The 17,984-nt window shown below is 44.7% G+C and overlaps 1 protein-coding gene across 1 annotated transcript in view; it reads right to left on the bottom strand.

Moving 5' to 3' along the window:
- The window catches only part of LOC111144204 (LIM domains containing 1), a 68,859-nt gene that overhangs the window by 9,340 nt on the left and 41,535 nt on the right, over nucleotides 1-17,984 (bottom strand). The window contains exons 3-4 of the mRNA XM_022498415.1: nucleotides 3,042-3,109; nucleotides 2,081-2,143 (exon numbers count right to left, since the gene is read on the bottom strand). Coding sequence (XP_022354123.1) covers nucleotides 2,081-2,143; nucleotides 3,042-3,109 — 131 coding nt within the window. The remainder of the gene's footprint in view (nucleotides 1-2,080; nucleotides 2,144-3,041; nucleotides 3,110-17,984) is intronic.

Here is a 17,984-nt window from a genome sequence, read left to right as displayed (position 1 = left end):
GGGGGGTGTGGCTCCTGCCTGCCTTGCCTGGGGGGGATGGAGGGAGGCCTTGGTTGCCAGGGAGAACTCCGCCCTCCCGGGGCTAAGCTCCACCCCGGTGTATCCGGGACTGGACAACAGCGGGTTCTCCAAATGAACAGGGTGGGCTCCGATTCGGGGCTGTTTCACACACGTTAGCAAGAAACCAGCGGAAATGAGTGTTGATGTCCAGCAACGACACTCATAGCAGCTTTATTCCTAGATAGCCTCAAACTGGCAATCGCCCAAATCCCCAGCAGCAGACCAGCAGATACAGAAACTGCTCTCGCTGTCCAGCCGAAGTCTACCCAGCAATGAAAATAAACGAACTACGGACACCGGCCACAACATGGATGAACTTCAAGAACGCTTGCTAGGGGCGCCTGGGTGGCTCAGTTTGTTAAGCATCTGACTCTCGACTTTGGCTCAGGTCATGACCTCAGGGTCGTGAGTTCGATCCCCACACGGGGTTCCACATTGGGCACGGAGCCTGCTTAAGATTCTCTCTCCCTCTCCGGCTGCCCCTGCCCCCATCCCCCCCCAAAAAAACTACAAAGGGGTGCCTGGGTGGCTCAGTCAGTTAAGCATCTGCCTGCAGCTCAGGTCATGATCTCAGGGTCCTCGGATCGAGCCCCATATTAGGCTCCCTGCTTCTCCGTCTCCCTCTGTTGCTCCCCCGCTTGCTTGCTCTCTCTCTTTCTCTGCCAAATAAATACACAAAATATTTAAACAACAACAACAACATTTTTTTTTTAAGATTGTATTTATTTATTTGACAGACAGAGATCACAAGCAGGCAGAGAGGCAGGCAGAGAGAGAGAGGAAGGGAAGCAGACTCCCTGCTGAGCAGAGAGCCCGATGCGGGGCTCGATCCCAGGACCCCAGGATCATGACCTGAGCCGAAGGCAGAGGCTTAACCCACTGAGCCACCCAGGCGCCCCAACAACAACATTTTCTAAGTGAGAAAAGACAGACTCAAAGGACTCTGTGCTATATCATTCCATTTATATGCAGTTCCAGGACCAGCAAAACCAATAGGGGCAATAGAGCTCAGAATAGAGGGTACCTTTGGAGGAGGGGTTCTGGACGGGGAGGAAGACAAGAAGGAAGTTTCTGGGGTGTGGCATATGGGAAATACCCACACTTTGACCTGGGTGGGGTTACATATGTGCATATGCAAAACTTCATTCACTTGTACACTTAAGATGTACATCCTTTACTCTAGGAGTTGTTTCTCAATAAAAAAGGTGAAAGAAAAAAAAATAGCAATGATTAACAATTCCCTTCTTCAGAATGGAATTAATGGGTCAGCTTAGAGAGGGATTTTACCTCTTTCCAACTAAAAGAATACTGTACAATAATTTTCCTTGACTAGTTTATTGAAGAAACTCTTGAGGCCTGATCTCCAATGGTAAACAGTTTGATCCCTGAGACAGACCAAGTATTCAGCATTTTTTAACCTCACAACCTTACCCTATAAGGAGGCCAGGAAAGAAACACTGTCCCCACTGAAGAGATAAAAATACTGATGCCCAAGACAAGCTCAGAGGGCCAGTGGCGGAGTGAGGAATAGGATGTATAAAACTTGCTCCTTGTTCGGCTGTCTCAGAACTAACGACGGGCCCGCGTCTTAGGAACAGATCATCTTAGGAACAGATGGAGTCAGGCAGAACACGGGGCACCAACAACTCTGTTTATCTGACTTTTTGTACCAAACTCCAAGGGTGATGAAGTTTGGGATTTGGCATCTCACCTGGGACACCATGGGGATCACAGAAAATCAGAGGGAGGCTGGTGTGATCCAACCCCCCCCCAGAGAAACAAGCATCATCAGAAATACAACACGGTGTAAACTACATGATTAAGGATGTTAACACCAGTAAAAGCCAACAATATGGTTTCTTGTAGAGCAAGCAGCAGCCTTACGCAGGTCTTCTCTTAATAAAACCAGACGCAACCACAAATCAAGTTGGGAAACACAGTTTTCAACAGTGAGTTTCTATTTCTGTGACTGCCTCCCCCTCCTGCCATGCCGTCATCCTGTTCCGATGACCCTACTCACCATGTCCATGATCAGATGCCCACAAAGAAAACACCTGTCAGCAGACTGCTGGAACCCAGAGTACTACAGAGGAAAAAGAAAAGACAGTTAAAGGCAGGCAGGACAGATGACCCAGCCACTTGCCCACCAGTCACAAGGATGACAAGGAACTTATCAGAAAGAAGTGTCACTCTACACAGGAATCTGTCGTTTCCTAGAGGACAACGCAGTTGTGTGATGAATCATGGAACAGCTTCTGCCACGAAGCCATGACACATACCGACACCCCCCACCCTAACAAGAGCCGCTTCTGGGCACCAACAACATGCCGGGCTCTGTGTAAGAGGCTGTGCATAGAGAGGCTTTAGGCGATAAGCCACTGGTTCTCAAAGAGGAGTTCACTGACATCACCTGGGAACTTGTAGGAAATGCAAATTCTTGGGGCGCCTGGGTGGCTCAGTGGGTTAAGCCTCTGCCCTCGGCTCAGGTCATGATCCCAAGGTCCTGGGATCGAGCCCCACATCTGGCTCTCAGCTCGGCAGGGAGCCTGCTTTCCCCTCTCTCTCTCTTTGCCTGCCTCTCTGCCTACTTGTGATCTCTGTCTGCCAAATAAACAAATAAATAAAATCTTAAAAAAAAAAAAAAGAAAGAAATGCAAATTCTCGGGCTCCACCCAAAACTGAACCCCAGTCCGGAGGTTTAAGAGAGCAGTGGGGTAGGCAAAATGGGCAGAACACAAGAGGACAGGCCAAGTGACCCTCAAGTCCCTTCCAAGCACGTAGTTCTGTGGCTTGTCATTTGCTTCGGGAACAAGGGCCACCCGGGGCATCTACAGAGGGAAAGTCAGGACCCCCTTCTCTGGCTGCGCTCAACTCCCTGCCGGCACCGGGGATCGCAGAGAGAAACCACCCTCTTCTGCCTGGCCCCTGCCCCTGATTCTGGTCAGGACTTCGAGCAGGGGAGGTTAGGGTAACAAACTCACCAGGAAGTCTTCCTCACAAAACACTTTGCCATTGACAAAATAAAAGGCTTTTCCTCTCAGCTTCCGGCCTAAGGAAGAAACACAAAGGCAGAATGAAAAGAAGATGATGTGTGTGGTGAAAAAAGGAGAAAAGAAAGGCAAAGTGTGTTTAAACAGAAACAAACATGCACAAGATGCCAACTGTCTAGGGTGTGTGGTTACAGAAAGCCGCTGGCCGCCCCTGGCGATGGGCAGGTGGAGGCAGGACGGCCGGGCCCCTGGCGGGTGTGTGTGGCCGGGGACACCAGCGCTGCCTTGGGAATCATCCTACGCCCCCTTCTCCCGCTTCCTCTCCGCTGAGAAAGAGCCCGCTGAGACATCTGGTGGGGGGACGGCAGAGGCACACTGGGGGGGGGGGGGGGGTGGGTACAGGGCAACAGTTTGATGTGAGCTGTTTCCCACAGGTGTTTGGGATGTTACCTTTGACATGTGCTCCAGGGGACACTGGTGACAGCCTATCAGGAAAGTCCTAGAAATTGGTCAACTTTATTTTCTTTATTTTCATGTCTCTTTCCATCTCAACTATACAGAAAATACATATTGTTGGACAGATAATGATTTTTCTTGTTTTCCCCTGATCTAAACGGGGTGAGGAAGGGTGGGAAAAATTCAAAGCACCCCGGCTGCTTAGGTGTAACTTTAGTTTCCATAAAGCTAGGACACCGGCAAGACTAGCACACTTTACCAATGCCCTTGATCCCTAATGAAAAAATACAGAAGGTCACATGTCCAAGGTTAAGCAGGAGCATCTTTGTAGGAGACCCCGGGTCCGTGACTCCGAGGCATTCCCAGATCTGAGAACACTTCCAGCACCAGGTACACCACGCGTGCAACAGACTGTGCAAGTTTCCAAAACTGAAGGCATTCTAAACTCTAGCAGAATCACGCCCCTTGGAGCCGGGATCCACAACATGAAACCAAGCTCACCAAATGTCGCAAACGCTAATGGGGCTCCAGGCAGAGAAACCACCTTGATTAAAGCACCAAGCACCCTCGCCTGGGACCCCCAGAGCCGGCCAAGAGCACAAGGCGACAGAGAAAAGCCTGGTGACACAGACCTGCTGGGGCTTAGAGAGGGCCTGGAAAGTTATCAGTCAGTGCAGAGGAAAAGCCACAAAAAAAGAAGTGTAACTACAAAAACAAAAAGCTCCAGAGAGATGAAAGACCTTGAGTGTGAAAAACAAAAGTTTTCATGAGAAAATGTGAGCAACTGTCTTTGACTGGGGCGTGGCATGGGATTTCTCCAGTGAGATACAAAAGGCACACCTTATGAAGGTGAAGGCTGATCCACGGGACATCAAAAATCCAAACTCTGTTCAACATAAAACAACATATACAAAGTTCAAAAAATAAAACTGTTGAAAAGCCAAAGGGGTTCTGAGCGGGGAGGGAGAAGGAGCGGGTCGGAGGATGGCAAGTGGAGGTCGTGTGGCGAGAACAAGGAGAAAGGGAAGACAGAAAGAAGCCTGGAAGGACGAAGACTCTGGGGCTGACCCTCCACACTCCTGCCCCTGCAGCCCCCTCCCCAGGAAGGCCCTGCCCTTCTCGGTGTCCCGCTTGTTGCTGGGAGACCCACTGCTATCTTGGTGTCTCCCCAGCCCTCTGATCGGTTCCTATAGAACTTTCTAATATTCTGAATATACGCGACACTCCTTGAGGACAGAACGTAACTTCGACTCGGTCTCATAAGAAGATGGCTTGCCAGTGGTCTGACTGCAGGCAATAAAGGGTAAGTTGGAGAAATAAAAAGGCAGGCAGGCCAGGGGCCAGAAGATGCTACAATGCATGTACCAAGGCAGTAGTCGTCAAAAACATAAAGAACACCAAGCACCCATCCGACCACGATAACCCGACGGAAAAACCGAGCGAAGGATAAGAAGTGAAAATGCAAAGAGAAAATCTGTTAAACTCTAGGCAGTAACCATTTTACAAGATGTTCAATCCTACCAGCAATCAGGATACGCAAATTAAAACCACAAGGAGATGCTGTCTCAGTGCCAGATGGACTAAAATCACTAAGCCTGGCAGTACCATGTCATGGTGAAGGTGTGGGACAAGAGGAAACCTTTCCCGATCAGCACGATGGGAGTGGGAGTGTCGGTCAGCACGAGCACCCTGGGAAGAATTCGGCAAGAGCCCAGAGAGCGGAAAACCCACATGACCCAGCACGTACCCCTAGGGGTGCCCTTTGAGAAGATCTCCCAATGTGCAGAAGGAGAAGCACGTAGGGCTTCACTGCAGCATTGCAAAGATAACCTGGATACCCAGCAGCATCTTCAATGTTCATCCAAGTAGAAAAATTGAGAAATACATTGAGGGAGAATTTGGAGTTATAGTCAATGAATGAGATACCACACAGCAGTCAAAATGCATGAACTAGATTTGTATATATCATTAGGAACTGAACTGAACACACTGCTGTGCAAATAGGGAAAATTGCTCAATGATATATGTTATAGGATAGTGTGTGTATTTATATACACACATTAATATATATATATACACACATTAAATATATATATATACACACACACATTAAATCATGAACAAACACATATGCACACACAAACTAGTGCTGCATATTTTTTATGATACTTGTCTATGCGATAACAGAAGAAAAACTGGGGCTGGAAGGATCCATACACTGAATTCATGACAGTCCCTGTCCTGGGGAAGGGGGAAATGGCATGTGGGAAGGGGAACCAGGACAATTCCAATTTATCTGTAATATTCTACTTCCTTTATCAGAAATAAGTCCAAAGGAGAACATATAAATGTCCATGCATTCTGGGTGGCAGGCAAACAAAGGTTATTTCCTACTGTGCTTTCCTGTAGTTTTTGAAACTATACACAAACACACACACCCACACCTTCTTTAGGAGAAATACTATAAGCCAAAGGCAAATGACAAACCAGAGAAAACATCACACTGTAGGACAAAAACAACTTAATTTGTCCTCATATGCAAGTAATTCAATTAACAGTCCATATAGAAAAATAAGCGAAGAGGGGCACCTGGGTGGCTCCGTCAGTTAAGTGTCTGCCTTTGGCTCAGGTCATGATCCCCAGGGTCCTGGGATTGAGCCCCCCCCCCCATCGAGCCCCATGTCCTGCTCCCTGCTCAGTGGGGAATCTGTTCCTCTCCCTCGGCCCCTCCCTCCCCCTGCTCATATTAGTAATCGCATTGAAGACACTCCTCACTCTGTGAGGAGAGCAGAAATTGGGTAAGCTTATGAGAGAGAATGTGGCATCAAATATCAATAGGATTTAGAAAGTTCGGGTTATTTTGACTGAAAAATTCCACTGCAGGAATTTATCCTAAGGAAATAATCAGAGTTGGATTGTGTAAAGGATCTTCACCTCAACATTATTTAAAACAGCTGAGGGGTGCCTGGATGGCTCAATTGGTTAAGCATCAGACTCTTGAATTTGGCTCATGAATTCAGGTCATGATCTCAGGGTCGTGAGATCGAGCCCCACGTGGGACTCCACACTCAATGGGGAGTCTGCTTGAGATTCTCCCTCTCCCTCTGTCCCTCCCTCTGTCACTCTCTCCCTAAATAAAACCTTCAAAAAACATTTAAAACATTAAAAAATAAGATAACTTTAAAAATGAGCATTAAGGGGCGCCTGGGTGGCTCAGGGGGTTGAGCCTCTGCCTTTGGCTCAGGTCATGATCCCAGGGTCCTGGAATCAAGTCCCGCATCCGGCTCTCTGCTTGGCGGGGAGCCTGCTTCCTTCTCTCTCTCTGTCTGCCTCTCTGCCTACTTGTGATTTCTGTCTGTCAAATAAATAAATAATCTTTAAAAAAAAAAAGAGCATTAAGCAAATATGTAATTCCTATTAAATAAATGATAGCATTTATACTATTTTGCAGCCATAAAAAAAAGCGGGTTTTCAAAAAAAGACTTGATGACACAGAGAGATATTTAAAATACTTCAGAAGGTGGTATGAAAGCATATTTGTGTATGAGTACAGATATGGAAACACGTGTTCACACACCTGTATGTTCACAAAATTATGTGTATGTTCATACACACAAAATGCATACAAAATGTTAATAGTCATTATCTCTGAGTATAGAAAATGGGTGGTTTTTATTTTTTCCTTAAATGACTATATATTATATATATAAATATATATATATAAAGTCATTTCCTGCAACAACTATATATTATTTTCATAACCTGAAACAAATTAAAATAGGATGAGGGAGTGTGGAAAGAACAATGGGACATGTTAGAAGTCTACAATGCAAGCCTGTAGCTCTCCAAACCTTCTCTTCTGTCCTTCCTCAAAGTTAGTTACATTCACTTCTGGAAGGTTCTAGAACCTTCACAAGCATTTCCTGACTGCGAAACTAGGGTGACAAGAAGGGGCACTTATAACTAAATGATTTCAAGGTTCACTGACAGAACCCCCCTTTACAGCCATAGAAAGTTCATTTATAATGATCTCACTTTCCCCTCTATAAAAAAAAAATTCCAGCAAACTTAAAGTTGTACACAGGAAAATGAGAACTAAATAGAGTAGGCTCTCCCATATTTTTGTTCCAATCAGGCACCTGGGTGAGAGCCTCCAGTCCCTCCCCAGGCAGCCACGGTGACAGGAAGGACGCAAATAGTCCACCACGAGGGAAAACAATGCCCAACACTGTCCGACCACAAGGAAAACCAAAGTCCAGCCTGGGAGTGGGGTGGGCTTGTTTTGCTGCCCCCAGGTTCCGAGAGGAAAGGAGGCGAGGCTGCAGATCCCATAGTGGCCACTGGAGAGAGCGAGGGGGCCGTCTGGAAATGGCATAGGTCTTCCTAGACAGAGATGTGGCTTCTGATCCAATGCAGAGAATATGGAGCTCTGGTTCCAAGAACGGAGTCCAGGAAGTTCAAGGAATCTGAGCTGGGAATTACTTTCTGTTTTAATAGAGGGCATGTCACCTCTGTTCCAGAAATCATAGAGAAGGGTTATTAAACCCGCTGAGGGCCAAGCGCTCTAGCGCCCTAAGAAAGACAAACAAGAGCTTTTTCACTTACAACATCAACAAACATTTGTTAAATGATCACAGCCGTTTATGACGGTCCTCCTGGCATATTTCTGTAAGCTACTGATGAGAGTGTAAAATGATAAACTCTCCCCGGAGAGAAACTTTAAAAAGTGACTCGGTGCGGCTCTCTGGGACTTCGCTTAAGGAAAGACTCAGAAATGTGAATAGATATTTACTTAGGTCCACACCGGAAGCCTTAGGAGAAACGATTACGTAAAACAGAGTACATCTAAATGATGAGATATTATGCGGCCATTTCAAGTACAGTTCAAGTACGTGTTTCAGTGAGACCGGCGAATGCTTATCCTATAGAAGGTTACGGTTACTCAAAACACATTAGTAAATGAAAAATGCGAGATGGGCAGCTGTACAATTCCATTTCAGGAACTTACGCACATATGCACACATGCTGATATACAAAGGAAAGAAAACTCTAGAATGCCGTATTCTGAAACTGACAGGGCTTGGCACTGGTAAGATGGTATTTTACCAGGAAATTGCACTGTCAATAGTGCTGTTTAAACTTATCTAGTACCACGAAGTTCTGGTAGGTTGTATTACAGGGAACTCCTCTTACTACTTTATATGTTTTGATATTTAACATTTTTTTTCTACTATTAGGGACACCTGTAGATGGTATCAGAATTTCACTTTTTGCTTTCATACACTTACATTAACATTTTTCTAGAATTATGTATTTAATAATTTGAAAAACGATGCTTTTGTTTCTTAAAGATTTTTATTCGTTTGTTTACTTTGAGAGAGGGGGTGCGCATGAGGGTGGGGAGGAGCAGAGGGTGAGGGAGAGGGAGGAGAGGGAAGAATCTCGAGAAGACTCTGCCCGGAGCATAGAGCCCCAAACAGGGCTCTCTACCTAGGGCTTGATCCCACGACCCTGGAGACCAAGGTCCAAACGGAAACCAAGAGTCAGAGGCTCAACTGACTGAGCCACCTAGGTGCCCTGAGGGGTTTTGTTGTTGTTGTTGTTGTTTAAAGTAGGCTTTGTGCCCAACACAGGGCTTGAATTTACCCGCCCTGAGATTAAGAGTCACATGCTCTACTAATTGAGCCAGGCAAGTGCCCCCAATACTTTAATTTTTAAAAGAAAACCCTTATGGGGTGCCTGGGTGACTCAGTGGGTTAAAGCCTCTGCCTTTGGCTCAGGCCATGATCGCAGGGTCCTGGGATGGAGCCCCGCATCGGGCTCCTTGCTCAGCGGGGAGCCTACTTCCCCACACTCTCTGTGCCTACTTGTGATCTCTGTCAAATAAAAAAAAACTTAAAAAAAGAAAAAGAAACAAAATCCTTATGTAATAGTACAAAAATTAATAAAGCTAGATCTAAAAATTGTGTATTTCAACTGCATAAATCAGAAATTCAAAGGAAAAAAAAAAGATGGAAAAAAAATCTGCCCAAGAGTGACAGTGCCTCTGGTGGACATACATGGTATCTGCATGCTTTGGGAGCAGGGGTGGGGGGCGCCTTGTTCGCTGATTGTGCGCTTCTTGATACTTTCCTACACTTCCCCAAACTTCTACCAAGGAGCAGGCAGGACTTTAATTGTCCTCTGAAAAACTGCCCAGCTGGCTAGTCAAATCCTGTCGCTGCTGATCCCCAGAGCTGAGAAGTCCCCTGTCCAGACCCTGGTGGCCAAGGGAACGGCTTCAAGTCTGCATCTGGTTTTTCGTTATTCTAAAATAATAATTATTATTATTGTTATATATAATAATTATATATCATATTGATATATAATAATAGTAAACTATATTGATATACAATGTCATGTTAATATTATAAACATAAGTATTATATATTAATATATTATCTATTATATATAAATATATAAATAATATATAATATAGAAATATATATCTACATATAATAGATATATATTATTAATATAATATATACTACACAGATCAATAATATTGTTGTATATATTTTATATGACATTAATATATTCATGTATTCATATAGAATACGATTATTATATATTCATGTTACATATTAATATGTAATATATCAATATATTTATAGAATATAAATATCCTGTATTATTATAATACTTATTATTTAGATTAATAATTATGAATAATATTGTTATTATTACTATTGAGGACTCCCCCATAGAGAAAGGGTGGGGCCTTAAGTATGCTCTGAAGCACTCAAACTCCACTTCTGACCTCAGTTTTAAAAGACTTATCTAAAAAAAAAAAAAAATTAAAAAAAAAAAGACTAAGTTGAGAAACTAGATCCCACAACCAATTTGTTTATATTTTATAAGTAGGAGAAAAAAATAAAACCCTAACATCCGTTGATTGCCTTGTAGGTTTCAAGTACCGTGTTTACAACTTTCATATATTAACAAGTCTAAAAACGTGTAATGTCACATGTTACTGCACCATCAGCCCTCCTTTCTGGCTTTGCCCCAGCCCACGCCTTTCACAGGCAAGTCCACGCATCACTCCCTGTCACTCGCTGTAGGTTTTTGGTTCCAGTAAGTGGGGAAACAGCTCACCAAAGAACGAGGCAGAAATAAAACCCATCACATGACAATATCATGAAGCAGTGCCCAGATGCGGGAATTAATTATCCCTGGGAATCGCTAGAAAGGACACCCTGGGAATGCTCCCACTTTCTGGGTTTCCCTTTCTCTTCCTAAAAACAGGACGCTGATGGGAGGAACGTCACCTCCAGTTCGTACATTCTGAGGATCAGAGTAGTAAGTGGGCAGGAGGGGAACCCGGTTAGTCGGCCCCTGAAGCCCACACCTGTCCCGCTGCGCCACGAGACCACCCACACGATTTAATGCCTGGGAGTACACACCTACACATGGATCCACTTTTTCTCTTCCTACCAAGGAATGGAGAAAGGAATTTTCATTTTTTAACGTTTATTTATTTAAGCAATCTCTACACCCGATGTGAGACTCGAACTCACAAGCCTGAGAGATCAAGAGCCGCCTGTTTCTACTGACTGAACCAGCCAGGCACCCAGAGGCCTCTGGTCTTTAAAAGCGGGCAAGCAGGGGGCAAGTATTCTTCTGGATGAATCATTCCAGGTCTGGCCAATGACACAGATGCTAACCTGGAAATTCCTGGAATCACTGAAACCATCCTGAAAGTTCCATGCCACTGCTCCATCCAGAACCCCAAAAGGTCTTCACTGACACACACACTAGCAGCCAACCACCACTAGGTGGCACCAAACCACATCCCGGACCCACTGAGAACGCCGGGAGTGAAGGCGGCTGGCTTGGGTTGTGTCACTCATTAACTCTCCAACAATGCCACCTTGCAGGGGAGGCACTTTAAGGGCCACCAACGGCATTATGCAAAAGTTAAATCCCTCAGGCACACTTGCCCACCATGGCTATGAATTGGGATTTGAACCCAGCTCTCTGGCAAGAAGTCAACACTCTCCCTATCACGTGATACCCTCTTTGTCCCCCAAGGACTCTCAGACTCAGGATGGGGGGAGGAGGGGGATTTCCTGGCCTTCCCCATCAAACCTCTTCCTCCCTCTTCAGAAGCACCTGCTGGGTTTGTTAAAACACAGACTGCTGAGCCCCATCCCCGGATTCTTGTAGGTCGGGAAGGGCCTGAGACTCTGCCCTTCCCACGTGATGCTCAAGGGGCTGGTCCAAGGACCACACTAAGATAGACAATGCCTCAGGCCAGTCTCTGAACCAGCATTTCCACTTGCCAAGATTTGTCTTAGTCAAACAAAAGTGTGAAGATCTGGACCATCCCTGAGCAATGAGCAACCAACAGAACGGCGAGGGGGATGGCGCCCCGTCTTCATAATTCAGCCTCAGAATCATCCCGCTTCTGGCAGAGGAATTCCTCACACCAGGAAACATGTAGTGATGTGCACCCCAAAAATATACCAAAGAAACCGTTTTCCCAGAGCTTTAGAGTCGTCAAAGGTACTCTTTATTTTCCAATCGCAAAAAGTTTAGGAAATATTGACTAATAAATGTACAGACTTGTCAAAAGGCCACTTCCCATTGATGGTGGATATTTTATATTTGCCTCTGGGGAACCCTTCAGTTGAAAAGAAAACTCTGGATGAAGCCAGTCTACCCCCATGAAGGAAAGGGTGACCACAGTCACAGATGTCACCAAGAGAAGTCGGCCACATAACCTGACAAATAAAACTAAACGTGCCATTCTCGCCGTTCTCCCCTCCCTCCAGAAATAGGAACGACTTGTCCCTTCTGGAAAAGTAATTGGCCCTGAGCTGTAAGACTTCATCACAAATTTCAGTGTCTAAAATGCCTCCCCGGAAAGTAAAAAGGGAAGGTTTTCCTGGCCACAAGAGGAGTTCCTGAAAAAAGGAAGTAAAAACGAGCAACTCTTTAGATTTTGTTGTTACTGTACGGTCCCAAGAGGGTAACTTCTACCAGCATTGTCCACTGCTTACCAATCATACGTGGCTATTCGTATGTAAATCGAAGTTAATAAAAATTTTTAAAATGTGGGGTGCCTAGGGACTCAGTTGGTTAAGCCTCTGCCTTCGGCTCAGGTCATGATCCCAGGGTCCTGGGCTCAAGCCCCACATGGGGTTCCCTGCTCAGCGGGGAGCCTGCTTCTCCCTTTTCCTGTGCCGCACCCCTGCTTGTGCTCTCTCTTGGTCTGTCAAATAAATAAATAAAATCTTTAAAAAAATTAAAAAACGGTTAGAATTCAGTTCAAGTACTTGAATAAGAACATTTCAAAGTATCCCGCGGCCACTTGTGATAGAGAGCAGCTAGGCAGTTTGCTTTATCGCACAGAATTCTACCTGATCTACTTCTTCAGCTTCTTCCAGAAGAGATTAACTCTTAAAATGAACTAATACAAACCAACAGGAAAACCAACCAAATTGGCTCCGTGCGAATGACACAATGCACCTGGGTTTCCCCAGGCTGGTGCAGCCTCAGCGGACTGAGGAACAAGGTGGAAGGTAGAAAGTAGAAAAGCAACGAGGGCTGCATCCTGGGCTTTGCCACTTAGCAGAAACGAGAGGCTGGCCAGTCACCTGACCCTGTGGGTTCCTTGGTAAAGGATGTCGTGGAGAAGACAAAACTGGGGGGGTCTCAGTGGGGAGCCCAATGTGGTGTTGGCTCTTATTAAGTGTTAGCCTAAGTCACGGTTGCCAGGATCCTGTCAATGACCTTCATGTCCTACCTGAGCTAAAAATCTCATCCGCTCCCACCTCCTTCTCCCCAAACCCTCCAGGTCACTCCTTCCCTCTCAGTTCATCTGTGGTAAAGGGCTGGGTTTTTGTTTTGTTTTTCAGCTCCATCAGCCAGACTTATTTTCTTGGAAAATACAATATTTTGAAAAACGAAACATAAAATCCAAGCAGCAGTCTACTCTCTCAAACTGTGAACGCTGCTCAACAGTCTCAGTTTCTGGGCTTCTCTCCTTACTGGCCAGCACCGTGAGGGACCACACCGCAGGAAGCCCCACTCTACACTCCAGTTCTCTTCTCACTGGCTGCTCCCAGGTCTTTTTACGTACTTTCAGTTTTACAAACCCACTCTCTTGGTTCTCCATTCCTACTACTCCAGACCATTATCACCTGGATCTGAGAAGAGAACGCTGCACAGAGATAAAAATCCTGGAGACCTGCCGAGAGTCTCCTTGCGTGTCCTGCAGGGCTAGGATCAACTCGTGCCTGTGAAGAGACTGATGAAGCCCAGGGTAAAAAGTCATCCACAAGGGTTGAAAATAGTGCCTATTCCCACCAGTCAGAGTGGGAAAACTCATAATCCACAGGGTTCCACTCAAGAAGGTTCTACCCTGGAGTGAAGGATAATTGGCCCGGGATGGAGCTCTGCTGTGAAAAGATCACCATCTCCAAATAACTTACCTGCTTCCTGGGACAAAGCTCAAGAAGATTTAAAGGAATACAAAGATATCCAGGACTCAACGAAATGAAATCACAATGCCTGGCATCTAATCGAAGATTACCAGGCATGCAAAAAGGCGGGAAGAGAGGAGCCATAATGAAGAAAATAGTCAACCTAGGGAAATCAAGCCAGATCTGACACAAAGCTTAGAATCAGTAGGAAAAGAGATACAAGTTATTGCTACTGTATGCCATATGTCCAAGACGCTAGAGGAAGATCTTTAAAAACACCCAAGGGGCTGGAGACAACGACTAGAGTATCAGAAATGAAGGATACGCTGGATGGGATTGGGAGACTGCACACTGCAAAAGAAAAGGTTAATAGATTTAAAGACATCATAATAAAAACTGGCCACACCATGGCCAAAATGAAACAGAGAAGAAAAGAGTTTTAAGCATGAAGAGAACATAAGGTAGTTGTGAGGCAACTTCAGTTAGCTAAGATTTAATTTAAGGGGTGATTTGTTAAATGTAACAAAGAAGCAACAAAAGGGGTAACAAAACCCCTGGGTGGTGGAGGGATGGGGGAAGGAAGGGTGTAGCAAAAAAAAAAAAAAAAAAGTGAAGAAATAGTGGCCAGAAACATTTCAGATTTGACAAAGGTTATAAACTCACACATCCAGAAAGCTCAACACACCCTAATCACAGGAAAAATAAAAAGGGCCCCAAGCGATATCATAATCGAATTTCTCAAAATCAACGATAGAAAACTTAAAAGCAGCCCAAGGAAAAAGACACGTTACCTACAGAGAAAGAGAGATAAAGAGGACATCAGATTTCTGATGGAAAACAATGGAACTACATCTCTAAAGAAGTGAAAGAAAAAACTGAAAAAACTATCTGTCTAGAATTCTCTAGCTCCACAAAAATATCCTTTATTCTTTTTAAAAAATATTTATTTTAGGGACATGTGGGTGGCTCAGTCGGTTAAGCATCTGCCTTTGGCTCAGGTCATGATCCCCGGGGTCCTGGGACTGAGTCCCTAATCTGGCTCCTTGCTCAGCAGGGAACCTGCTTCTCCCTCTGCCTGCCGCTCCTCCTGCTGTATGCTCGCTCGCATGCACGCGCTCTCTGATAAATAAAAATATTTTTGGAAAAAGAAAAATCTTTAATATAAATAAATAAAAATAAAAAAAGACTTATTTATTTGAGAGAGAGAGCATACAGGGGAGGCGGAAGGGTCGAGGGAGGGAAAGAAGAGAAAATCTCAAGCAGATTCTGCACTGAGCATGGAGCCCGATGTGGGGCTCAATCCCGTGACCCACGAGATCATGACCTGAGCTGAAACCAAGGGTAAGATGAATTCAGACATATAAAGCTGAAAGGATTCATCACCAGCAGATCTGCACTATAAAAAAAAGGTTGAGGAAGGCCTTTAAGCAGAAGGAAAATGGTACCAGATGAAAATCTGGATCTAAACCAAGAAATGAAGACAACAGAAATAGCAACTGCCTGGGTAAACGAGATTTTTTTGTCTTATTAGTTAATTTCTTTAAAAGATGATGGACTAGAGGGCGCCTGGGTGGCTCAGTGGGTTAAAGCCTCTGCCTTCGGCTCAGGTCATGATGCCAGGGTCCTGGGATGGAGCCCTGCATCAGGCTCTCTGCTCAACAGGGAGCCTGCTTCCTCCTCTCTCTCTGCCTGCCTCTCTGCCTACTTGTGATCTCTCTCTGTCAAATAAATAAATAAAATCTTAAAAAAAAAAAAAGACAATTAACTAGAGCAATGGAAACAACTGAGAGACCAGAAACAAACCCTAACATTTAGGGTTAATTAATTTTCAACACATTTGCCCAGACAGTCCAATGGAGAAAGACTAGTCTTTTCAACAAATGCTGCTGGGAAAACTTCAAATCCATGTGCGAAAGAAAGAAGTTGGACCTCTACCTCAAACTGTATAAAAATCCACTTGGGGCGCCTGGGAGGCTCAGTGGGTTAAAGCTTCTGCCTTCGGCTCAGGTCATGATCTCAGGGTCCTGGGATCGAGCCCTGCATTGGGCTCTCTGCTCAGCAGGGAGCCTGGTTCCCCCTCTCTCCCTGCCTGCCTCTCTGCCTACTTGTGATCACTGTCTGTCAAATAAATAAATAAAATCTTTTAAAAAAATCCACTCAAAATGGATCAAAGACCTCAACTTAAGAGCTAAGACTATAACATTCAGAAGAAAATACAGGCGTGAGACTTTGTGACCTTGGGTTGGCAATGTTTTCTTTTCTCTCTCTCTTTTTCTTTTAAGATTTTGTTTATTTATTTGATGGAGCGAGAGAGCACAAGCAGGGGGAGCACAGGCAGAGGCAGAGGGAGAAGTAGGCTCCCTGCTGAGCCGGGAGCCCGATGTGTTTTGGGGCTCAATCCCAGGACCCTGGGGTCATGACCCAAGCCAAAAGCAGTCGCTTAATCAAATGAGCCACCCAGGTGCCCCTGGCAATGTTTTCTTATACAAAGTACCCAAAACACAAGAAATAAAAGAAAAAAAATAGATAAATCAGACTGCATCAAAATTTAATAATAGTAACATCAGGAAAGTGAAATGACCACCCATAGAAGGAGAGAAAATATTTGCAAATCATATACTGGAGACTCATATGTAAAACATATAAAAAATGTATTAAAACTCAATAATAAGAAGAGTTCAAAAACCCAATAAAAAATGGGCAGAGGATCTGAATACACATTTCTCCAAATAAGACGTGCAAAGAAGCCCACGAAAGGAGGGTCAACATCATAAGTCATCAGGAAAATGCAAACCAAAACCACATTGAGATTCAACTTCAAACCCACTAGGATGGTCAGAATCAAAAGGTCAGATAATCACGAGTGTTGGCAAGGATGTGGGATCCTGACAGCCTCACACACAGCTGGTAGGAATGTAAAATGCTGTGGCCACTTTGCAAAACAGTTTCTCAAAAACTCAAACACAGAGCTACCGTGTGGCCCAGCCATTCTACTCAGATACATACACAAAGAGATGAAAATGTGTTTCCACACAAAAACATATCCAGCTGACCCCTGAATGACATGAGGGTTAGGGGCGCTGACCACCCCCCCCATGCAGTTGGAAATCCACATATAACTTTTGACTCCCCCCAAAATTAACTACTGACAGCCTACTGTTGGCCTTCTGAAAGCCTTACCAATAATGTAAACAGTCGATGAACAAGTATTTTGTATGTTATATGTGTTATTGACTGTATTCAAACAACAAAGGAAGCGACAGAAAAGAATATTAAGAAAATCCTAAGGAAGGGGTACCTGTGTGGCTCAGTGGGTTAAAGCCTCTGCCTTTGGCTCAGGTCATGATCCCAGGGTCCTGGGATCGAGCCCTGCATCAGGCTCTCTGCTCAACAGGGACCCTACTTCCCCCTCTCTCTCTGCCTGTCTCTCTGCCTACTTGTGATCTCTATCTGATAAATAAATAAAATCTTTAAAAATAAAAAAAATTTAAAAAAAAAGAAAATCCTAAGGAAGACCCGTTTCCCCTATGGTACTGTCAAAAATCCACATAAAAGTAGACCTTGTAGTTCAAACCTGCATTGCTCAAGGAGTGAATGTACAATGTTCACAGCAGCATTATTTGTAACAGCCAAAAAGTTAGAAAAAAGTGCCTATCAACTGACAGATAGATAGAGGATATGTGGTATATCCAGACAATGGAATATTATTCAGCCATAAAAAGACCCAAGTTCTGATATGTGCTCTAACATGGACGAACCAGGAGCACCTTACACTAACTGAAAGGAGCCATTTAGCACAGACCACGTAGTATTGGGTTCCATTTCTATGAAACCTCCAGAATAGCAAATCTATGGGAGTAGAAAGCAGATCAGCGGTTGCTTAGGGCTGGGGGAAGAGGGGCAGAATGGGGAGTGATGGCTAAAGGGTACATATGGGGAATGCCCAGCACTACCCACAAAGTATTGAAGGGTGGCAGGGGGTAGGTCAAGATCAATGCAACACTATCCTATT

The sequence above is a fragment of the Enhydra lutris genome, unplaced genomic scaffold, assembly GCF_002288905.1.
Source record: "Enhydra lutris kenyoni isolate GAN:26980312 unplaced genomic scaffold, ASM228890v2 scaffoldscaffold10, whole genome shotgun sequence".
NCBI classification, from domain to species: domain Eukaryota; kingdom Metazoa; phylum Chordata; class Mammalia; order Carnivora; family Mustelidae; genus Enhydra; species Enhydra lutris.
The sequence above is the reverse complement of the archived record's forward strand: the minus strand, read 5'-3'. Positions and strand labels throughout refer to the sequence as shown.